Here is a 25475-nt window from a genome sequence, read left to right as displayed (position 1 = left end):
CTCCCCTGCACCTGCCCCGCTCCTAGCTGTCCCCTACACATTTCCATTTCTGTGTTTATCATTCATCAAAATGGCGACCAGTTTTTCGGAATAGACCTATCTTTCCATTTAATCGGTCCAGAGGTTGACCATGTAAATATCCTAGACCTGGGCAAGACGGTCCATTCAGGAGGAGGAGGAGGATGACCCCGGAGTGAGGTGATGGCCGCCCGAAGATGCGCGCTGCGTTTAACAGTCTGATAAAATAAATAAATAAATGGCACTTGGGTAGCGGATTGCGAATGATTGGGGCGCCGGAGAGTTTTTCCTCTCTCCATCCTCTTGCTTTGGGCCACAAGTAGTATGCAAAATCTTGATGAGTGCATGCCCTTACCGCACTTAGATTGTCGGTGCAAATATTTCATTGATTTGTCTTCAGGGGGGTGCATACGAGGTTGGGGGTGTCTGGAACGGTGACTTGTTAGTTAACATCCTGCGCTTCCTTGGAAGATGAGTTTTAACGGGACCGATATCGCTTCTTCATTTGCACTGGAGTCATCTTAACAATGCACCCAATGCATCGAAGCAGAGGTGAATTTATCTCCAGCATATGCATTGTAGACGGATGGGGGTCTTTTGAGTGGCACACCGCAACATTTGGAACATTCATTCACATTAAGAAAGCTGGATTTACCGGGGTGTCTCCTGTATAAGACGTGATCAAGTTGATGGAAATTAAAGTTTGTGGAGTTGGCTTTATTTTCTAAAACATTTCATTTTATTTTTCCTGATTCTTCGACTCCCTCTCCGTTTTAAAAGTTGTGATTATTTTGGGAAAGGAACATTATCTGTTTTGTCACTTTTAATAGTATTTAATATAAATGACTCCTAAGCTTTTTAGTATTGGCAAAATTCTTCTTAAGGTCCTTTAATTAATGAGCTTAAAGGAGCTCACGGTAGACTAAGAATTGCTAAAGAAATGCACTAGGATTAGTTAGATTTGCCAGTCCACCACACTGAGTTATTTTCTGGCAGTTATTGAAGACTTGGAATACACCCCACAGTTTGAGTGGATTATTTGGTAGGAGAATGGCTGTTTTGCGGACTTTAAGTAGGATATAGGCAATGGCTAATTGTAGTCCTTATGTGTCTGTTAATGACAAATAAATACAGCTCATCACTATTTACAGTCCTGGGCTTTTCTTCTTTTTCAATATGTTAAGTGAAGGTTCGTCATCTTATAAATCTCTGAAGTTTTGTTAAAGGGTCAGTTCATTTCATTTTGCCACAGATAGAATTGGAAGATTTCCATGTTTGGAATAACAACTGGAATTTAGTCACCAGTCTTTACAGTGCTGCAAAATAATAGTATATGTTTATATTTTAATTCCAAGCTTTGAAAGTATAAATCCTATAAAATGGGAAACATTTTGTACATATTTGTTTTTCAGTGTAATTGGCTTATTTTCATTCTCAAAACATGTTTAACTTCGTATTTCCTGCAGTTATATACCCAGTGCTTTAGTTGCTGTTTTTCTCTCTTGAGGGTGGAGAGGGGATACAAAGTTTGAAATACTGTGTTAACCGAGTATATTTCTTTGCATTTTTCAGAAGACGGCCAGTATTTTCTAAAGGTTCTCATACCTAGTTATGCTGCTGGATCTATAATTGGGAAGGGAGGACAGACAATTGTTCAGTTGCAAAAAGAAACTGGAGCCACCATCAAGCTGTCTAAGTCCAAAGATTTTTACCCAGGTAGGTGCAATGGTGAAGAGATTGTTTGATGAGCTCCCTACAGGAAGGAAAGATCTACATGTGTTGTATGCTGTCTTGAAAGAATTTTTAAACAATACTGGAGACTTTATTTAGATATTGCTTTATTGGAGTATGTTGTGGAAAAATTTTCAGATTATTTCTATTGTTGATTATGCCTTTTTCCTATAATTGTTGTACTGTGTATGTGAATTAGACCAGTTGCAAGATGATTCGGGTATTTCTGAATAATTCTTATTAGCAAAAAAATTCAAAAATTTCAAGATAGAAACCTGGACATCTGGCATCAGGAAATAGGGTTCTTCTGAAGTTTTCAGACATCATTGTAATGACAATTAGCTTAGAGTGAATTCCGAAGAGGGGGGTAGGGAGGCTTCTTAAAGAATGGACCATTTACTTCTGAATCCATTATGTACCTCTTTCTGCTTCATTGCTTTGTTTGTTGGCCTTGGAGTGAAGTAAAGAGGACAAATGTTGCCTCTTCAGATTTTTTAAATATTTCAGTTTTAATGCAATTGATATAAGGAAATTTATACTGTTATGCAAGAAGTAAAATAATGCTTCAGAATTCATGTTAACTTAAGAGCTAAATTTGATTAAATATGTTGACAGTTAGTGTAGTACAGTAACCTACTGGAATATGGGAAGTTTCCTAGGTGGTATAAATTTTTTGATTTTTACTTTCAAGTATGCCTTCTTAAGTGTTAAATAGTTCTGCATGTCCATCTTTTTCTTTTTCTTTTTTATATTTTGCTAATCACTGTATGTATTTTATGTTTAAGAGAAAAGTCTCTGTAATTGAGTAGTACATTTCCTAGATAAAACATTATCAGCTGATTTGCTTTTATTTAAATCTAGCTTTCTGCGATTTTTTTTTAAAGGTTATTTTATCTTTATGGCTATCAAAAACGTTAATTCAGTGCTGAGGGAACCAATACTGCTTTAATTTTTTTTCTTCCTGGTGGAAAAGAAAAGCTGATTTGCTTTCAGTGATCTAATTCAGTAAGAGTTCTTTAATACAGCAAAGACATCTGGCATGAATGTAAGCAGAACATTTGGAGGACTTCTTTTTCATAGCCAATCACTTGGTGTTAGAAACAGACCATTATACTGGATAAGAAGGTTTTAGAATGGTTGAAACTATCATTCAGTTTTATAAATTAAATGTAGTATTTTTTGTAAGCATTAAACTAAAATGTAATATATTAGACACGATGTTCCTCTAAAGTTTGTTTCCTGTGAGTGTAGTTTTGCAGATGGCTGTCCTTGTCTCTGAAACTTCCCTTATGCATTAAGAAAGTTTGCTAACATATTCCCATTCATATATTTAAAAGGTATATTATGATAAAAAAAAATCAATATGGGATTGTGAAAACCCTTAGTACAAATAAAAGCACTCAAAAGAGCTTGATTGCAGAATTAATAATGTGATAGTTCTAGGAAAAGAGGTGCAATAGTAAATTAAATTCACTGTCAATAGATGAAAATGAAATAGCTTTTTTGCATTATACATGAGGTGGTATCAGATGTGCAGGGATGTTACAGAAAATTAGTGTTTATCAAGGATATTCCAAATAGTAAATTAAATGTCTTTTAATTTGAATATAGTTTATTTTCAGTGGGTTGGAAAGGGTGCACTGAGAATTAGATCTTTTGTTTTTAGTCCACTTAGTTGTACATTTTTTGCTTATTATATTGAAATTGAATATTTTATTTATAGTTCTGAGGCATGTTATTTGTATAGAGCAAGAATATCTGTTGGAAAAAAATGGAAAGCTGGAATGCGTTGAATAAAATTCGAGTGTGTAGTGACGTAACCTGATCAAATGTGAGTTGAAATGTCGGATAAAAGAAGGCTATGCTTTGCCGGTAACAGGTGGAAACCAATCATACAGTGTGGGATCAATTTTAAGGATAAAATAAAGCCTTGTAGTTTATAAGAAGCTTAAAGAATTCTGAACAGTTTGTATTAAAATACAATTTTAACCAGATTATTACCTGTTTGGACAGATAATCTCTTTGCTTCAGATAGACTTTAATTTTAATAGTCTTTCTCTTCACACTTGACCACAAGTCTGCAGAATAATTTAAGATCCCGGTATTCTTCAACATAGCCTCTGAGCTCTTTTCAATTTCTCTTACTCAGATGTACGTAAGGGACACTTACCTTGCACATCTCAGATGAACTAAACTGTGATCTTATCACAAAGTTATAAAGAATTTCTTATAGGATTAATGAAATCATTTGGAATCCCATTTTTGTGTCTCTCATACATATATGAAGTTCTTAAAGCTATATATATGTATATTTATGACTGTCATAATCTACTAGAATAAATATGCCTAGTGTTTATTTCATGAAGCCCTTTTCTGTTTCTTATTTGGTAAGAGAGCATATTTGGGGAAAAGTCTACTTTAGTTGTATAACCTAATGGATTTTCTCAAATTACCCAAGTTTTTAAACAATGTAATTGTGTTTGTAAGGTTTAGTTAAAATACTAGTGTGTTTTCGAAAACTTTCTTCAGGATGTATAACACCGAATACAGACACACTTTGGGGACATTTTAATACATTTTAACTCAAATGATAGGTGCTTTAAAAAATTATAGCCAATATAATTTCCTTGTTTGCTTGTTTTTCTTATTTCTTTAGAAAATATCTTAAGCAACCCTGCCTTTATGAGTAATTTTTAAAATTATAGTTGAAATGAAGAAAACATTTTTGTACATTAATTTGACAATTTGTACAGCTGGATATTGCATTGTGTTTTTCAATGTCATGTATTAAATAACAAACGAGAAAATTGTGTGATGAGGAATTGTAAAATGTATTCTTCAATTACTGCAATCAGATAAAATGATCTGCAAGTAGATCATTTTTGCTGTACTACATAATCCATTTATCTATTTCAAAATCAAATCTTACAGAGTACTGACTTAATTCTGGTGGTTTAGGAATATACCTTTTTTCCTTACATGATTAGAGCAAGCCAATTTGATTTACTTATATATCTTTTTATAATTAGTTTATAGCAAGTTACTTTGTAGTAAAAAACAGCTTTCTTGGTTTGAGGAATATATTATTGTATTCCTTTTCAGAATGATGATAGTTTATGTTTATTCTTTTATTTGGCATAAGGATATGTTTGGGTTTTGTTAATAAACATACTGATTTTTATCTGTAGAAATTATTTAATGGATGGTTCAGGTAGGTAATCCGAAAAACTTACTGAGTGCATTATTGGTTGGAAATGATAACGGATGTATGCAATAAATATTTTCTTATATTCCTTAGATTTTAGAACATATCATAGTATACTTATTTTTATTCTATTATATGATATTCATTACATCAGTCAAACAGAATCCTTCATTATGGTGTTGGAATCTGTGTCTATTTTACACTGTTTTTGTATTTGTGGTTATAAAACTAGGATCACGTTTAATAAAAAATATTTCATTTTATGGTTGCTAATTTAAAATTTGAACTTATTATTTGTACATTCATTATATTTCAGTTTTTCTTACTGTCCAAATTGGGTGGTGCTTTTTAAAAAAAAAACACAAACCATTATACGTTTTTTTAAATCATAAAAAAGCAGAATGTAAGTGAAATTTTTTATAGGGAAGGAAAGACCCAACATTGCTTTTATTTTGAAAAGGGGAAAATATAGTGGCCAAATTAAACTTTAGAACTAGAATTGTATAATTATGATAATTTTTTGCAAATCAGAGGAGATAATGAATTTAAAACATTATTTCTGTTTACATCATTGAAGGAAGAGTGTTATGATATTGGTAGTACATATGAATGTGAATGTCTTACAGCTTCTAAAAGTTGCAGTCTGTACTTTGATCTTAGATGCAAAGAATATTGGACATTTATTGGTATATATGTTAAGGCAAAATTAGTGATAAATAGAACTATAACAAGTAGAGAAAATAAAACAGTATAATTTCCAACATTGTTGGGTGGGTTTAATAGGATAGTTATCATTACACTAAGTCATACCTTTGATTTTAGTATCTTCAAAGAGTTGCTAAAGTGTTTTTCCTTGAATCTTAAAGTTGTAATGTTTATTTGACACACTACCTATTGTTAGGTTTACTTCTATGTTTTATCTCTATATCTAGAGTTGAAGGAGAAACATAATCCTTTACTTAAACATTAGTATCTGAAAATTTGCTGTATTTTGGTTTAATTTTTAATACTTTATTTTCTTACTTTAAGCAATACGAAATCTTAACATAGGAAGGAACATTACTGGCATAGCACAATCTATATTAACATTACAGTTTCCAAAAGATACAATTTTATTCTTATCTTGTATATGCAAATGTTTTGTGGGGTTTTTAGAAAGATAAATTAGCACTAAAAATTTTAGCTGTACATTTTATTTGATTCCTTTTTGTATCATTTTGATATTGATATAGTAAGTTATAAGACATCATTAATTTATAGTGTTGGTGTTTTCATGAATCATATACACAATGTCGCTTTTAAATTTGCTTTTTGATGCTTTCTGGGCTTTGGAAAAATAGCTCATTTAAAATTTGTGTCATTGTAATGAAATCTATCTAACAACATTGTCTTGCAAATGCTTCCCCAAAGGATTTCAGGAATAGTTTAAACATAGTGAACACATTTGGTGATATAGTTCAATACTTATGTATTGAAGATGTTTCATACAGCAAGAGGAAAAATTATCTGTGTCTTGAAAATGCTAAGGAGTATGTGATATTACTAAAAACCTGACCGACAACCATCAATTAAAAACTTATGTATTTTATAGTTGTATTATTTGGGGTTTTTTTTGCTCTGGCTTCAGACAATTAATTTTTTAAAAATATTATTAAATGACACAAATTACATTTATTGACTACATATTATGCCACTTGTTAACTAAATTTCAGCGCCTAATAAACATTTTTTACCATAGAACTTTTAACTACAGAGTCTTAGTTGTGTCCAGTTTAGTGGAGCTATATTTTAAAACACAACTTTTATGAGTAAGTGCTGCTTTTCAAAATAAAACTGGGGGGACGAAGGTGGGAGATTTGTGCTTGATTGCCATCTCATTTCCATCTTTGGATACAGCTTTAGCATAAAGTTAAACAACATCTGCAGAGATCTGACTGACAAACATCTCTCTGGGACTCATCATTGCAGCCTGCAGCAGGTGCATTCAGCTTTGCAGTCTTTTCCAAAAAGAGGTTAGTTTGTTTTAACATTTATCAGTAGACCAGTGGGAGCAAGTGACTAGAGAGAAGAAGTTAGTTGTCACTTGTTCAGTACTGGAATACTACAGGTAATTGGACTGGACTGGTGGGAGCTGCAACAGTGTATAATCTCACGTTGCACTGCAGCTGCTATGGAGCTTAATTATCCTGACCCTTAGAGACTGAAGTGTCATGGTATAAGACGCAACACGCAAGGAATGAAGTAGTGGTTTTCAATACTTTCTGATACTTGGGTTGATGAAGTTTCCATTTTCCTCATCTTATTCTTTAAAGGTATGGCATCAGCTTTCCCATATCTTTAATATGGAAATATTTTCAACTGAATTGATTTTTCATGAGTCTGATAGAATGTATATAAAACAAGGATAGGGTCTTTAGGTATAGAAATAAAAAGAAAATAACCTTAAGTGAGAAGCATTTACATTTCACGATTCCACCAGTACATATTTAAAACATGAGTGAGTGGAAATAAGTGGAAGTACTTGGTAGTTTTTAAAAAAATATTATCTCAGATTACCATTTATTTTTTATAGGAAGTTAAAAAAATGTAATATTTAAGTTGTATCTTTTTAGAATATTGATGGCTTTGGCAAGTAAACTTTGCTGAGTAGTTTGAAGTGTTCCAACAAACAGGATAGGTGTAGCATATGAAAAATATTTTTTAAGATTTTGAACTTAATGAGTCCTATTGAAATATTTCCCACATTTAATTACAAGTAAATTAAAATTTAGTCAAAATCTCAAAAAATTGGTCTGTCATTTATTTCCGTTGTTTTTAACTTTTCAATCTGTTTGAAGTATTGACTTTGAGTATGCATCTATGACATATGTAAGTTTCTTGTGTGTTCTAATAGTATTCCCAGTGAATATAGATATCACAGTCCTCCTGTTCATTAATCAGCCCTTAAATAGGCAATATATTCAAAGGTAAAAATACATTTAAACAAAATCTGGCAAAATCTGTATTATCTCAAAATAATTTGGAATGTAAAAACCATTTGAAGTCTTTGTAAAACAGTTTTATTGCTTTGACTTTTCTACTAACTTTACTAATCTGAATTTTTTGGTATCCACTGAATATAATTTATTATTTACCAAAGAGTAATTAAGTTTTGGAGTTTTCACAGATTTTTTTTCTAACATTTTTGGAAACTGTGTATTTTTCCTGAAGGAGTATTTACCAGTATTGGTAATAACTGATTGATACTGAAGATACTACTTGAGAAGAAAATAAGTTTTACTTTAATTATGAATAGATGGTAATTATAGTAGTTAAAAGAAATAAGATTAAAACTATGCTATCTAGAGGTCAAGAGATTCATTTCAGTACTTTAAAACATAAATTATTTTATTCTCTAGTCAAAGTTTTTCATTTTTGACATGATTAACTATTTTTAATCCTTATCAATATAAAAATACTTTAAAATTTCACATATATACTTTTGCTATAATTTTTAACTTTTTGTTTAATAAGACATTGAATAAGAATAAACATTTTAAGACTACAAGTAAAAAAGAGAATTATTTACACTGATAAACTTTTTGAGATGTTTTCAGTATTTTCCAAGTTTCACACCACTGTATGGATATCCTTTTCTATGACAAATCTTGATCATGAAAACACCTACTATCCGCACTCCATCACTGATATTTTGCTGCTTCCTGCAGGGCCTGTCATAGCATTGTTGGCAGGAACAGATGAAAAATGAAATTAATGTCTTGAGGTTTTTAACAGCAAAATGATTAAGGTAAGATTATTTGGTCTGGAAAATAAAACATTTTTGTCAATTTTTCAATGAATTTTATTCAATAGGTTATACTGCAAATTGATGATATATTTTTATTTTTTGTTTCAAGACTTGTTTATGTCATAATGATGTTCAATATATTTCTAATTTCTGATAAACTGTATTGCAAACTCAGTAATTTAAAAATTTTAGATGGTAGTGTTTTTTTACCTTCCTTGTGAAACTGAGCATACTTTTCAAAGTTCTGTGGAAGAAATTTTCAGTTCATTTTAAAGATGTTTGAGAATAGTTATACTCTCATGGCTCCATAATTTTACTCACAGTGTAAGTTTTCAGAGAAGTTTGTTAATTAAATAGGATTTCAAATCTTGCATTTCTTCTAGGATACAATAAATGCTCACACCCAGTTTACTTAGGTCTAAAAAAATCATTCTGATATTAAAGAAGATTGTCTTCATTTAAATTGTTAGTAATTTGCTGCTGTAGAAAATAGACTGGACTGAGATGAGACTGTATTTTAAGATCTAATCTGGGGGGAAGGGCAGAATAGAACCAATAGTAGTGCATTTCAGTAACACAGAATAGTAGGTAATGGGGTACTTGCTATTTAAAAACAAAAACAAAAACATGGTTTTGTTTTCTTTTTATGTTGCTAAATATTTTAGAAGAACTGTAGCTTTTTAATTTTGGTCATATTAATTCTTGAAATACCTGGTTTTAAAGTGGTTAGTGTTGGAGGCAAGTAAGCTCTTACTGGGAGAGCTCATTCACATACTTAGTCCTTAATTATTCTTTGGATAACCTGTGTTTTTATTTTTCTACAACTAATATATGATGAGTTCTTTAAAAAGTGGTGAAGGTAATTTTTTTTTAAACTTGGTTTCATTCTTTAATGTGAAGTAGGCCTGGAAGCTTTCTCTTGTTAATTATTTTGCATATTTATCAGATACTTCCTATAAACCCTGGTGTAGGCAGCAATTTGGTAATCATTACTTAGAATTATTACAGGATATCTTTTCTCCATTCAAGGAGTATAGGCATACTTTGCTTTACCCTGAGAAGTTTTGCTTTGCTATTTTCTCCTCAGATTTTTGTTTTGCTATTTTCTCCTTAGATTTTTGTTTTAATGTTTTTTTTTATATTGTAGCATCTCTGTTAAAAATTTAGCACAACACTTAGAAATAGCTGTAAGACTTTTTATTTAAAGGATTTGGAAAATCATAGAGTTGTGCAAATAGATCAAAGTGATGAAGTTCAGATGATCTCTTCTAAAACTTTGATTTAACAGTTGAGAAAACCAAGGTACCAAGATATTAAGTGATTTACGTACGGTTTCTCTGATGCCAGTAATTGTCCTGTAGCTTTGAAATGTGTTTTCTGAATTTGTGGTGCAATTGTAGTAGGTACTTCATTCTCTTGTTTTGTTCTACTTTTTTCCCCCCTCCCTTTTGGATGTGACTCTGAGGAAATAAGTCCTTACCTCCTCTCTTTCCTAGTCTTAAAATGAATATATATATATATTTTAAACAGTCACGATGGCCTCGTGGTTATTTTGCCATTATTATTATTATTTTAGTTCATGTGCTACACTGAAGGAACATAGGCAAGGTGCTCTTTGGTCATTAGCAAATTTCTTTTAGAAATTTAGGATATCATAGGTTATATTTCCTGGAACATGTAGCCTGGTCATTTTCTCTCTTCCCTTAATTATACTGTTTAAGGGTGGCAGTATTTTTAGGGTGATTAGGTTTCTGCAGCATTGTTATTTTTCTTCATTTGTACTTTTTTTTTTCTTCCTTTCACCATTCCTTAGCTATACTTCTAAATTTTAATTTTTGGTTAAGAGTATTGGCTTTCATTTAAAAAGTAGGCTGTCTAAGTTAAATTTTGTTTTCAAGAATTATTTTAATAATATATGTATTTTCCATGTGTTTATGACTTTTATAGTAACACCCTTAAATATAGCGTATTTGGGTGAGTATTCATAACATTTGGTTCAATATATAAAATGTCATGATTAAAAAATAAGCATGAGGCTAATTGTAAGGCAACATGAGTAGAAATGTAGTTGTATTGTCCAGTAATTATTAATTTGAAAACATCACTGTTTTCTCTTTCTTAGCTGTTCATTTCATTAGGTTGATCTACTTAGTTAATTAGAATTCTGATACTGTTTTCATTGTGTTATAGGCTTAAGGACTACTCTCTAATATAATCATAAAAGTACTTAGTGTGATTTTGAAGACTTTTCCTTCTACAGTGCTAAATTAAAACAAAAAAATTTTTGTGATAGTCTTTACTCACATCAATTGAGTAATTGGATTAAGGTCCACTGATGTGGGGGAGTTTATGGCATCCTTCTTGCCTGCTGTGTGTTTAACATACAGCCCAATTGTTTAACCGTAGGTGGCACTGGAAATTTACATGAATGTATGAATGAATGACTGAATGAACAGTTTGAGATTTCTTCTGTGAAGTGCTCATGTAATACCAATACAGTGGATATAGAAGGCGGTCCATCTTTAGTTTTTCATTACACTTCTAGTTTACTTTAGTAATGATTTAAGAAATTTAAATGAACGAGAAATGCATAGGAGTGTTACGGTAGGTATTGGCTAGGTACAGTGGAGTATGACAGGGGAATTTTGCGTTCTGTTTAGCATGCTATCCTGCATGAAAGAAACTGAGATCCAGTATTATGGAGGGTTTGTTAAAGCCACCTCTGAAATGAAGACTACCTTTAAAATAACTTAAGCAACATGAGTTTAAGATTTAGTTATTAATAAAGTAATTAAAGGTATATATACTACAAGATTTTATAGCTGTATCACATTACAGTTTATTTATGGCCACATGGCCATATGTTCAATGAGGAACAAAGACCAATCATGATTTTTCTTGAGTACTAACCATCAAATTAAAGTAACATATTAGAAGTATGCTTACTAAATATTTTATTTGTAATAGATTTTAATATCTTCTTTCCCAACTATAGTGGGGAAGTTAACATGTGACTTTGTTGGGGGTGGTTACATTGTTACATTTAGAAACTGGACAATTTGCTTTTCTAATTTGCCAAGAAAAAAGAAAAAAATACCAGCTGTATAGTAGAGGGGAACTTATTTGCTTGTAGTTTGACCAACTTAAATATCAAGGTATTAGTATATGTTACTTTATTTGAAATCAAAATTTTAGGGAAGTTATTGAGTTTAGGATATTGTGGCATCTTTACATACTTTGTAAATACATGCAATTTAAAGAGATACATGAAATAAGAGTGTTTTTCTTGTATTAATACATTGTTTGATTTTTATCATAATAAACCAGTGAAACATCTAAGATTTAATAGATACACTCTTTCATGCCTTGTGATTAGTCTTCCACATTTTTATAAATTTTATTTATATTTTGAAAAGTGGTGGAGAACAGTGGGTTAAAATAACTCTATCATAGTATTTCTTTACTTGTCTGTTTCCCCGTGCCCTGCTTTGTCACAGATTTTAAGTTTTATGAACATGAGTGGGCTTTGTTGGGTTTAGAACTAAGTGTACAATGCCCTGAAATCTTAGGTGGATACCAGGTTATAAGTTTGATAACTGTATAATGGAGAATTATATCTAGAAGTTGAAATTATCTCTGTTAGTATCAGGGTCTTGGGAGGAGGGGTTAGACTTCAAAGAAGACTTCAAAGAGAAACTGACAGGGTTTGGGGGACTGAATTTTAATTTGCTTGTTGAACAAAGGTGGAAGATCATTTGAAGCATATACAGACATAAAGGTATGCAGCAATTCTGTTATATTCAGGGGTCTAAAGGTAGTTTGGTGTTGATTGGATAAAAGGTGGACATTGCTGTTGGTATGAGGGCAGTGGTGGTAGGAGGCACTACAGACATCTGTACAGGTAGAGACAATCTAGTGCATGTGAAAAAGAAGAAAAGCCTGGCGGAAAAAATTCATCCTGGGTATATTCATTAGCAAGAATATTTTTAAAATCTACATCTGCTGTGTCTGTAAAATGACTGACAGTGGTACTGTAGTTAAAAAATATACATTTGTGTAAATATAGTGACACTTATAGTCTGGCGAATGGATTGCCCAGTTGTCCAAAAGTATAGTTGAGTATTAGATTGGATTCTGACTTTCTGCTTAGGAAATTGAAATAGGATTTTATAAAGACCCAATTTACTTAGAAAGGAAAAGGCAAAGGGAAAGATGGGGCAACTAGAAATACAGAAAAGAGATGTTAAGAAATGTGAGTTGTGTTTAAGCAGTTATGTGCCAAGTATGGAAGAAAAAAAAGGTGGAGGGCACTTCATGAATGACAGGTATCTATGAAGAATGTTTTGCTATATGTAGGGAAAATCTTTAACCAGTTTGCTTTTGATTCATAGCATTTCAGATCATATACTAGAAAAGTATCTTGTTTCTTAAATTCATTCAATATGTAGGCCTTTCTTGCTTTCTTGGCATATGAAAAGATATACTTATTTTTAATTTGATAAATATGAGTGATTTATACAATGTGTGTGTGTGAACTTAATGCTGTTCAAACACTAAAGTTAGGTATATTGTCAAAACATTGTTATGCTATGTCAGTGAAAATTAAAACTTACTATTTATTTGTTAGTGGATTCTCTGTTATGTATTTTTTTGCTGAATTTTGGTTGATTGTTGAGATAAAGCAGGATTTTTCATCATTTATAAATATTTCACATAAGAATGAATCTTAATTAATACCCTTATCAAATTGAGATGAATTTTTAAAAGACTGAAAAATACGGTACTGTTTTTTCATTTAGAAAATGAGATTAAAAATCTATCTTGCATTTTATACTGATTTGTGCAATTATTGGCTACTTGTGTAGAGAAACATTAAAAAATTGAACAGCTGAAGTGACATTAAGCAACAGATGGGGATTTAAAATAAAAATATTCACTGTGTAATCTTTATTTAAGTGCTATTCATAATTTGGTAATACCAGTTGTGTAACTCAAGGTTGAATTCAATATAAAAAAGGAAGCATAAGAAAAGTCCAGTTTCTTTAAAATTGATATCTATATTATGGTATGAATTCATGATTTGTTTTTAAGGTGAGAAATAATCTGGCTAAGTGTTCCACACTGGGTTTTTTTTTTGCAGGTCAAATTCAATTCTTTTTGAGAAAAATTTTGAAGAAATTTTGAATTATTTCAAAATAGTATTTATTTGAATTTAACTATTTTACTATTTCTGCCTTTAAAATGATATTCTATTTTGTATTTTAGCTTCTCAACTGAAAATTTGAAACCATGGTTTCTTTACAGTAGTATTTTAAACTAATTGTTCTGAAGTGTATACCTGTTTGTTTAAGGAAAGGTATGTTCCCCTCAAAGCTTTATCACACTTTGAGTTATGCTGGTGTATTTGACATCTTGTTTAAAAACTAGAATGTCTCTGCATATGAAAACACAAACTGTGATAATGAACTAGATATGCCATATGTGGCAGTTTAGGTTGGCATATATCTGAAATGGCATGTTTAATGTACTGTATTACTAGGATTAGTAATTTTACAGTGGAAGGCTGCTACTTTTATGATGTAGTCTCCTGCTGCTGGGCTTATAAGTCTGATGGACTCTTTACTCAAAATCTGTTTTCAACTTCTGTAAAAATCTTTTTACTATTGGAATTACCTACATAAGATCGGTCTGGCTGATTAACTTATTATCTGAAGTTTGTAAAGATTAGTGAGTATTAGAGAACATATATAGTTTGATAGGTTTATAAATGTAAATAATAATTATGTATATTTTGTTAAGGAATAATAATGCTAACATATTCAGTATTGCCAAAAATGGTTTAGTAAAGTACATAATTGAGAATTGTTCACAATATTTTTATTTTTAGAAAAAAGTGCATAGGAAAAGCTTTGAGGTCCTATGGAGTCTTGGCAGTGAAGCCATTAAAAAGCAAACTGCAATAAATAATGTTCTTTTATGACAGAATGCACAACTTTAAATTCATATTCTAGTTTTCATGGACATAATGTTCATTTTTTATTTTTTAAATTATGCTTTTATCCAAGGTTTTTACTGAAGCATCTTCCAATCAGTCAGCAGATTGCATTAAAAATAAGTAGAAACTGCAATGCAATGGGGATAATTTAGATAATTTAAATTTAAGTTATAAGTAATATAAAAAAGAATGTAAACATTTTTGACTACTTAAAATATGCAGAATAAGTACAGTTTCAGGTTTGGGAAATGTTTCAACTAACAGTTATCTAAATTCAATATCTTTTGCACACTCTGTGATTGGAAAAGCCAGACTCTGAATTTCATTATGTTTTCATTTAAACTGACTCTATCACAGTTAATAGAAAATGTGATTATCTTGTTTTTAAACTCTTTAGACTATACAACTAAAAGTTACTTGTTGATCAGTTATGGCTTAAAGAGACCTTACATTTCTATAGGATTTTAATTCTTAAAACATCAATGTAGGCAGAAGTTTTTGTCTTCATTTTACAGATGAGGAATATAAGATAGTGAAAGGTAAAATTATTCGTGATATGTCAAATTAATAATGAACCTGTTTATTTTCTGTTATTGTGTAACAACATTCTGTTATTTTTTATTTGCATCAGATTGCTTATACATTTGAGTTCAGAAATAGAGTATTCAAAATTTAGGTAAGATTTATCAAACTGCCACATTAGCCCATCACTGGGAGATAATGATATTTTTGATAGGTTATACATTTTTTCCAATTCATATGTAAATTGAAAGGAAAACAGCAATAACTAAGCAACATGGAAACATACAAAAGTTATTTTTTCAGCTTACCAGATTTGTGTCTTTATATAGAACTTTGATATCTTTCTATTTTTCTATTGACATTAGATCATTAAGATAGTTTGAAATTGTCTACATGAAATGTAAACTTTGAGATTGCTTACGTGAAATGATTCAGTTGCCTTCGTTTAGCCCTGTGAGATTTTGTTTCTCACTTTTTAAATTATATGTAATGTCTACTTTCAAGATTTGTTGAATTATAGATTTAAGGTTAGAAAACTCTGTTCAGATCACTGTGATATAGTACTCAGTATAGTAAAAAATTTTATGAGAAAAATATGCAATGGATGTTATATAGTAGTTTATTAAGCAGTTATCACATCAGTTCAGTACTTCTTAATGCCTTCTGTGGAAGTACGACGAATACAAGACTTCTAGGGAACATGTGGTGTCAGACCAGAGTTTGAATCCCAGCTCTGCCACTTACTAGGTGTACTGTTTTAATCAGTCATTTAATCTTCTTGGACTTCCAGTTTTTGATCTGCATAATGTGATATCTGTACCTCTTTAATAATTATAAGTTATTGGTCTAGGTACCAAAAAGGAAAACTGTAAAAGCATGTCACATAATACTTGGCATATAATAAGCGTATTATGACCCTATCATTTTTCATCTCCTGTTTATGCTTGTTTCATTTAATAATACTAAATTTATAGCAGAGATTTTAATGTAGAATAAATTACATTAATGTGGCCCCAGAAAGGAAAACATTTATATAAAGATTTTTAAAAATTGAAGTTTTTTTTTCATAATTGTTGTAAAAATACAGGTGATAGAATGCCAAAGCTGTGACCTATCCTCATCCCACACCTTTAAGGTAATTAATATGAATAATTTCTTATATATTTTTAAACATTCTATTTTAAAATAGCAGTTATTGTTTTTAGTGGTAATTATAAGTGATCATCATTTTTATAGATAAGAATGAGTTTTCCGCCAACTACCTATGTTGATTAATGCATTTATGGAGCTTCTAAATACTGTAAGGTGTCTTTCCAGTCTCAGGTTTGTGGGTGTTTTTGTTGCATAGCCTAAATAAGTGTTCTGTGATACCCCTGAAGATATGCAGAGCTTTTTTTATTTGTTTATTTTTTGCCTATATAGCAGAGAAGAAAACTAGGGATGTGAATTTGTAATATTAAAGCACATTATAATAATCTCATGTGAAGCATATGGATTTGTTTTGTAACTCACTAAAATTACCTTAATCAGCCTCTGTCTTCATCCTTGTATATTCAAATACAAAACATTAAAAATTATTGATTAGAGTCTTAATTGGAATTCAATAGGAATAAATCAGGTGGCATGTAGAATATTTAATACTGTCTTTCATGATATTTTTCAGGATACTAAGGCTTATGAAATTTTTTTCTTATAAGCAAAAATGAAATGAACCTAAATGTTTAATAATATAATAATATAGGTGATAATTCATCAGGCTTATTTTTCAGTTTTTTTTTTTTTTTTGCTGTTACTAAGATTTTTTTAGCTGGTGCAGTTCAGTGGTGCACACCTTTCATCCCAGCTACTTGGGAGGCTGAAATGGTAGAATTGCTTGAGTCCAGGAGTTTGGAAATAGCCTGGGCAATATAGTGAGACCCTGTCTCTAAAAATAATTTCATTTTGCAGTATAATTATTTATGATAAAATAGGTAAATAAAAGTAATTTAATTTTTTTAAGTTTTAAAACATTGGCTCTGTCAAGGTCTTAAATATTTTAACTCATGTTCTTGCAACCTCCATAAAGGATCTAAGAAATTTTAGTGGAGTAATTCTAGTAAAGGTATCTGAAAGAGGCCATGGTTTATTCCTTTCCATTCCTTAGCAAGTATTTTCTGTGAGTCATTACACATATTCTTGATTGCCATTATGCTAAAATTGTTTTTTTATTATTTGTTTGTATTTTGTCATAATTATTGTATAAACTTAATGCTGTATTCACATACTCATATAGTAAATTAAATATTACATACTAAATATTTAAGTTTCATGTAATACTATTGCAAGATTAACTGTAAGTATGATTTTGTTTTGCATGACTATGACCTGGAGGACAATAAATTTAATAAGATTATACTGATTCTTAGATTGCTTCGTGGAAAAAGATCTTTGTATTTGTCATAGTGTAAATTCAGTTTTATATTGTGAAGGATACACTTTGAATATGTAAGAAAACGACGGCTGGGCGCCGTGGCTCACACCTGCAATCTCAGCGTTTGGGAGGCCGAGGCAGACGGATCACGAGGTCAACAGATTGAGACCATCCTGGCCAACATGGCGAAACCCCATCTCTACTTAAAATACAAAAATTGGCTGGGCATGGTGGCGCGTGCCTGTAGTCCCCGCTACTCGGGAGGCTGAGGCGGGAGAGTTACTTGAACCTGGGAGGCGGAGGTTGCAGTGAGCCGAGATCACTCCACTACACTCCAGCCTGGCCATAGAGTGAGGCTCTGCCTCAAAAAAAAAAAAAAAAAAAAAGGAAAAAAAGAAAAAAGAATAAGACCTGCTATGGAAAAAAAATAAATAAATAAACTGAGAAACTTTGCTAAAGACCATTTAATTCCAGAATGATTAAATATTATAGACCTAATCTTTATGGTAGTGGATTTATTCTTACACCTTTAGAATCTGTAGAGATGATGACAGTGAAATCTGATTAGAGTGAGGGTTACATTATATGTTGTCAGTTTATAGACGATGAATCTGTATTAGTCTGGATTAGGAATGATTAAAGGTTTTAACTGTCTTTATTAATATTAGGGTGTGGTTTTGGGTGTGAACTCTGACATTAACCCAGATTTCCTTCTCATTTGTAATATTTTTTACTTTTCTTTGGAATTAAAGCTACACAGTATATGATGAAATTAAGTCCCAATTATAAAAGCTCTTTCATCATCATTACTGAGGAGCTTATTTTCTGTGTCACTGAGAGAATTCTAAAAATTTCATAAGCTCCTACTACCAAATCTACCTACCTAAGTATATGAGTATCTGAATACTTTTACAATTTTGATAAACTGTCTATGTGCCTAGCAAAGGCCTATCTCTACTTTTTTTCTGTATTTCGTTCCATTGCATCTTACTTACTTAGATATCATTTAGCAATTCTTTCTCCACTTGCCTGCATTACCAATTTCTTTCTCTACTGGAAATTATTTTTACCTACAAATACGCTGTTCTTTCTCCCACTTTAAAAAAAAAAAAGTGTGTTTCTTTTTATCTCACTTTCTGTTCCAGTAATTATGCCATTAATGGTAAAATTCTTCAAACTTGTTGCCCATACTTATGTTATCTCCAGTTCCTCTCTTTTCATTTCTCTTTTGAAGCTCTTCCAATTAGGGCTTTGACCCATCCTACCAGTGAATCTGCTCGTGTTAAAGTCACTGGTAGCTTCTATACTTTTTATTCAATGGTCAGTTCTCAGTCCTCCTTTTTATATAACCATCAGCAGCGTTTGACACAGTGATCACTGTCTCCTTTTTGAAACATTGCATTTTGCTCCTGGTACACTTTTATCTCATTGGTTGCAGCCTTATATTTCCTTTGCTGTTTTTTTTTTTTTTCTCATTTCCTTGGACTTCATTTTTTCTGCCCATGCTTACTCCCTTGGTGATCCAATCCAGTATCATGGATTTAAATAACCATCTGTTCTTTGATGAGTACCAAATGTTTGTGTCCATTCTGGACCTTTCATCTGAACTCTACACTAATGATGCAGCTGCCTGCTTTATATTACTTCTGTGTTTGATATGTATGTTAGAATTAAATATGATTTTAAATATTCTGATCTTTCTCTTGACTCCCTCAAATCAATTTCTCTCAGTCTTCTGCATCTTAATTGCAGCTTCATGTTTTCAGGGTCTGAGGACAGAAATATTTGAGTCATCTTTACCTTCTCTCTTTCTGTTGAACTTCACATCCAATCTGTCGCGATTCTGATTATATTTAAGATACTTGCCTTAAAGGAAAACCAAATATTCAAGCCAAAAGAAGATAACAGAAACAAAAGTAAATGTTACAAAAAAATACATTCTGCTATATTTAGTCAGGTAAAGAATTAACCTAAAGATGTGGTTGGCTGTGAATTCAGTATTAAAACTCTGGTGAGTGACAAAAAAAGTAGCCTGTCCTAGTTACTTGACTGACCAGATTAAGCTCACAAACTATTTACAGTTTCAAAGATAATTCATTGGGAAAGCTAGATTCATGTTTAATTTTGTGTTATAGGGAACCCTGTAGGAAATTTGTATTTAAGAAATATTGGTATCAATATATCCATTATAGCAACATAGTTATTTTTATACCTGGGAGAATTGAGTGTTAAAGAATAAGCATGAATATGTATCATGGAATGTTATTTAACCTTAAAAAAGGAAATACTTTACTGACATTTACAACAGTATGAATGCACCTGGAGTATATTGTGCCAAATGAAATAAGCCAGAAACAGATAGATAGGTATTATGTGTTATTTGTATGTGGAATCTAGAAATATATAGAATACCTAGAACTGGAGAATAGAATAGTGGTTACCAGGGTGGGGAGAGGAAATGGGAAGAGCAGGTCAAAAGTAGCTACAAACATGCAGCTATGTAGGATGAATAAGTCCAGAGATCTGATGTACAGTATGAAGATATAGTTAATATTGTATTATATACTAAAATGTACTAAGAGAGTAGATTTTACATGCTCTTATCACATGAAAAAAGTAACTCTGGAAAAATAATAGATAATTCACCTGACTGTAGTAATCACTCCACTATGTATATGCATGCCAAAACATCATGTTTTACACCTTAAGTATATACAATAATTAAAAAAAGAAGCAAGAAGAGTAAGAAAGTTCTAAATAATACCTGTTCATCAGATTATATAAAAATAAAATCTGTCATTGTTAGAAGACACAGTTAGCTTAAAATGTATACTATATCAGGTGGTGCGCGCGCGCGCGCACACACACACACACACACATATACATTGTGGATGATAAAATATATATTGAACCATTTAGAATATTGTGCTAAATCAATAATTCATCTATTTGAGGATTATACCTTAAGGAAATTATATATTTAAAAATGTATTATCAAAATGGTCATTGTTGACCTGTAAAATATTTTGAGATACTGTACATTTATGCCTGTCAACTGGGAGTTTCCTCATTTTAGTGTCCGTAAAAATTATTCCGGTTGATAGAGTTCATTTATCTCTTTTAATTTAAATGTCTTAGGCTTAACTCTGCTATTTAATGTTTTTTTTTCATTCTGTACTCAATTATTAAAAACATTTATTTTCCACATAAGCAGAAAAAATGAGTTGTTATAGATTTAATATTTGAAATAATTATATAATAACAATTACGACTTTTTTTCTAATCATATATTTTATCACCGTGTCTTACTGGTAAATGATATTTGATCTCCGTAAATACTCTGCCAGAATAAGACAAAATAAATCTGTAGGCTTGTTGACATATGTGATACAGTAGAGGAGGTTTGTTTAATCACTGTTGTGAAAAAGGAAAACTGTAGTAATTTTGGCTTCCTGGATTATAGGGACAAGAACATGTGTATACTTTTGATTTCATTTTTAACATTAAAATTTAATTATATGGCTTAATATTACAGCTTAAAATCTGTGACCTAAAACATTTTATTTTTCGTGGTTATTAATTACATATTTCTTTCTTAAATCATCCCTTAGTGTTCACTTATGGAAGATGATGTGGGTTTGCTAAAAGCTTTCTTATGTATTATTTTGGAAATATCTACATTATATTTTCACATAACTGGTAGAGACAGATTTTGTGTAGATTTATCTCACTGCAGAGCCCCTTTTCACCACGTTTTATTATGAAGTGAAAAATTTCTTTGAAAGTACTTTTCCCCAGTTTGACTTGTTTATAAAGTTTGTCACATTGGGCTAAATTATGAATTGGCATTTAATGAGTGTCAAGCAGTTTGAACTGTTATTTATCTTAAATTGAATTACATACATTTTAAAAGGACTTTCTAACTCTGCAGTTATTACATGTTAAAATCTATATTGATGATAAAACTCCTAAACAGTTGTATGTGTTTGCAGTTTTAAGATAAGAATTATTTACTTATAATTTACCTAGAAGATATCCCACAATATGATTTTTTCAACAAAAAAGGCAGTATAGGCTGGACTCAGTGGCTCACGCCTGTAATCCCAACACTTTGGGAGGCTGAGAGGCAGGAGGACTGTGGGAGACCAGGAGTTGGAGACCAGCCTGGGCAACAGAGTGAGACTCCGTCTCTACAAACAAAGAATTTTTAAAATTAGTGGGCATAGTGGTGTGAGCCTGTATTCCTAGCTACCCTGGAGGCTGTCATAGGATGATCACATGAGTCCACGTGTTAAGGGTGCAGTGAGCTGTGATTTCACCGACAGAGCAAGACCCTGTCTCTAAAACAAACAAAAAGGGTGGAGGGAGACAATATGAATGAGTAGTCCATTAACTTAAAACATTTGAAATTATTAAAGTAAGTGTTTTATGATAACACTTTAATTTTAAGCGACCACTCATTTATGTCTTTCTATTTAAAGCAGAAACCTAAAGCTATTTATTAATAAAATATGGTTTTATGGTAAGATGTCATGGGAGAGAAGGATATATGGGGAAATTAACAGAATGAAATTATTTTAAATTAAGTATGAATGAGATTTCCAAGGTAGCTTTATAATATACACTAATAATTTCATTATTTTTTTTCCCAATTTTATGATACTCATTTCTATTTCTGAGAATCTTTAAAATTGTGTGATCTTGGCCGGGCGCGGTGGCTCACAGCTATAATCCCAGCACTTTGGGAGACCGAGGCAGGTGGATCACAAGATCAGGAGTTCAAGACCAGCCTGGCCAATATGATGAAACCCTGTCTCTACTGAAAATACAAAAATTAGCCAGGCGTGGTGGCAGGTGCCTGTAATCCCAGCTTCTTGGGAGGCTGAGGCAGGAGAATCACTTTAGCCCGGCGGGCAGAGGTTGCAGTGAGCCGAGATTGCGCGACTGCACTCCAGCCTGGGTAACAGAGCGAGGCTCTGTCTCAAAAAAATAAAAAAGTGTACTCTTTGTTTTCTTGAGCTGTTAGTATTTAAGATAAAATGGAAGATCTGATGTGGCTCAGCCTTATGTTTTTATTATCTTGCACTATGTGTGCTTTTGCTCTGGAGTTGCTGTGCATCCGTAGATAAAGACTAAAATCAGGCCAGTAGATTCTGCTACTCTAACATATCTTTTCAATTGAGCCACCTCTGTTGCTGTTATCCTTTTATTTCTGATTAGCTTTCCATTTTGTGCCTCTTTAAACTTTTTTCATTTTTTTCAACCCAGAAACTCACCCCAACACATTTATACTCTGTAAATGTACTTGCCTTACAGTTTATTTAGGTCATCATTAAGGACCTCTCTCAACTTCCTTTTATACTTCAAATTACAATTTAATTTCACCTTTAATCCTTGTCTACATATATAGAATGAGAATTCTCTATTCTTCTTTTTAGGAATCATTTATCCTATCCCCCTTTATCTTTTTCATACTCTTATCTCATTCTTTTGGATCTTTTAAATTTTTTCATTAGATCTTTCTCTTTGGCTTTATAATATATTCAGTTCTTATTTTATACAAAATTACCAAAAACTAAAACCTTTCTTTGACTCTGGTAATAGCTGTGGTCACTTTCTCTCCCTTTTACATACCAACGACATTTTTTGAAAGGGTAGTCGACTGAGTTTCTTTTTTCTCAGCATTTTATTATTCCTGGTTATCCAACTCTTTCAGAGTTCATGGTATCTTTACTAGTTGCTTAATTAACTGAACTATCTTTTTCAGTCATGTAGCCATCATCCTCTTTTAATTTTCTAAAGCATTCAATATTAATAACTATTCTTCCTCCGTTGGCTTATTTGACATTGTATGATCCAGTTTCTCTCATTGTTTCTCTAACTAACTGTACTGTCTCAAACATTTTTATGAGTTTCTTTTGTTTCTTGAAATCATCACGTAAATGTTAGGGTTACATTTGATTCTGTCCTTGGCCCCATAGATCCCTTTAGCTTTAATTACTCCCTTTATGTAGATGATATGTAAGTCATATGTTCAGCTCGAAACTGTTTTGATCTTTTGTTTTATGTACACCTTGTTATATTTAATGTATATCAAAATAAATATGATTGTTTATGCCTTACATAAAGTCTTTCTGTAAATTGCCTTACCCTAAAAGTACACATAGTATGTTCACATAATTTGGCATGTTACTTCTTCCACAGGTATTCGGTTATGTATCTGTATTAATGTTTTAAACATACAGACACACACACACACACACAAACACACACACACACCACGATTCGCATATAAGGCTGAGATTTCAGCGTATGTAATCATCTAGGAAGTCTTTGCTGATCACCTCAGTCTGGTTGAGGGACCCTTCCCTTGTTCATGTGACACATCCTATATTTTTAATGCTTCTTGTAATTAGAAATCTTTTCTAGCTCAATAGACTATAAGTGCTACAAAAATGATGAAGACCATGTCACCTTTATTGACATTGTACCCTTAATACTTTTATAGGGTCTTCCACATAGTAGATGCTCAATATGTATCTACTGCATATATGAATAACCGAGTAGATAAATAGAATGTCAAAAAATGTATTCTCTTAAATTTATAAATTTGCCTTTCTTTTTGTTTCCTGTTTCAGTTATTGGCACCAGTGATTTTCAAGTTGGAAAAATTGGTTAATTTTAATCTTTTTCTCTTTTTTATTCTCTGTTTATTCTATAATTGTTGCCAATTGTTGTCTGTTTTACTCACAACATGTACCTTGAATTAGTCTTCCCCTTTATGTTCTTGATGTTTTCCCTAATGTGGGTTGTTTCACTTACAACTATACTTCGTATGTACTCTACCAGAGTAGCAGAGAATAATATTGTGGTGTATTTCATAACATCCCATTCATTTTGATTATTAAACAAAAACAAGCCTTTAGTATAGGGTAATGTGATATATGAATCTCATATCTAATTTAAAGCTCTTCCCCATCTCAGCAATAGTCAGGCTTTGGGGCCTAACAACTTGAAACTTGGAAGCTGTTGTAGTCTATCCTTTCACAAGCTTCTTTATTTAGATTTAAGTAAGGATGTATAGATTAATTCTAAGATGTCTCTCTCCTCCCCCAGTTCTGATTTTAGGTTTAAGGACCAGATAGAAGGAAATGGGCAAAACTTTCTCTTTACTTAACTAGGCTTGTAATAATATTCTGTTGAGTTTTGATGCCTTCCTCTATGTGACAGTTGTCCGAATGCTAGCTCTCTCATAGGGTGCTTGCTTTACATCTGGGATGGACTCTGCTGAGGTCTCCTACTACACAGTTAAAACCTGATGTGAGATATTCTTAGTTAACTCTGTTGTAGGCCCTCTGTTCTAGCCACATGGGTAGACAGTTTCCTGGGGTTGCTGGAGCCTTGTCACTCTTTTGGACACCTTTTTTAAGGTAGGCCCATGTGATTCATATCATATGGTGCTAGAGGTAACTGCGTCATTGTCATGTCATGTGTTTTTCGTGTTACTTCTCTTTATTGTTTTTTGTACTCACTTAGGAACAGAGCATCATTAAGTCTGATATCTGAGTATTAATATAAGCCCGAGTGAAAAGATAGTATCTTCTTGTGAGTACTCTCAGTATATAGGAATCATGCTCTTGGCTTGCAGCACCTTAGGGGAGGAATACTTCCAAAAGAGACTGGCTGGCCTCAATTTTTTTTCAGTTCTTTTTAGAACATGAGGATACTTATTTCCTCCTTGTTCTCTTTTCTGGGTCCTCGTTTCTAAATCCTAGGTAACAGGAAAAGTGTCATTACACATTTTATA

At 31.9% G+C, this 25475-nt stretch overlaps 1 protein-coding gene across 3 annotated transcripts in view; it reads left to right on the top strand.

Moving 5' to 3' along the window:
- The first annotated feature begins 60 nt into the window (after positions 1-60).
- NOVA1 (neuro-oncological ventral antigen 1) overlaps positions 61-25475 on the top strand; it is a 151232-nt gene continuing 125817 nt past the window's right edge. Inside the window, exons 1-2 of one of the 3 annotated variants that reach the window (XM_011995377.1) lie at positions 61-570; positions 1591-1734. In XM_011995377.1, the coding sequence (XP_011850767.1) occupies positions 546-570; positions 1591-1734 (169 nt within the window). In that variant the 5' untranslated portion in view covers positions 61-545. Of the gene's footprint in view, positions 571-1067; positions 1208-1589; positions 1735-25475 lie in introns of those variants that run through there. The other 2 variants (XM_011995378.1, XM_011995379.1) reach the window with 2 other exon arrangements.

Source organism: Mandrillus leucophaeus, unplaced genomic scaffold (assembly GCF_000951045.1).
Source record: "Mandrillus leucophaeus isolate KB7577 unplaced genomic scaffold, Mleu.le_1.0 Scaffold487, whole genome shotgun sequence".
NCBI lineage: Eukaryota > Metazoa > Chordata > Mammalia > Primates > Cercopithecidae > Mandrillus > Mandrillus leucophaeus.
This window is presented reverse-complemented; position numbering and strand designations above follow the sequence as displayed.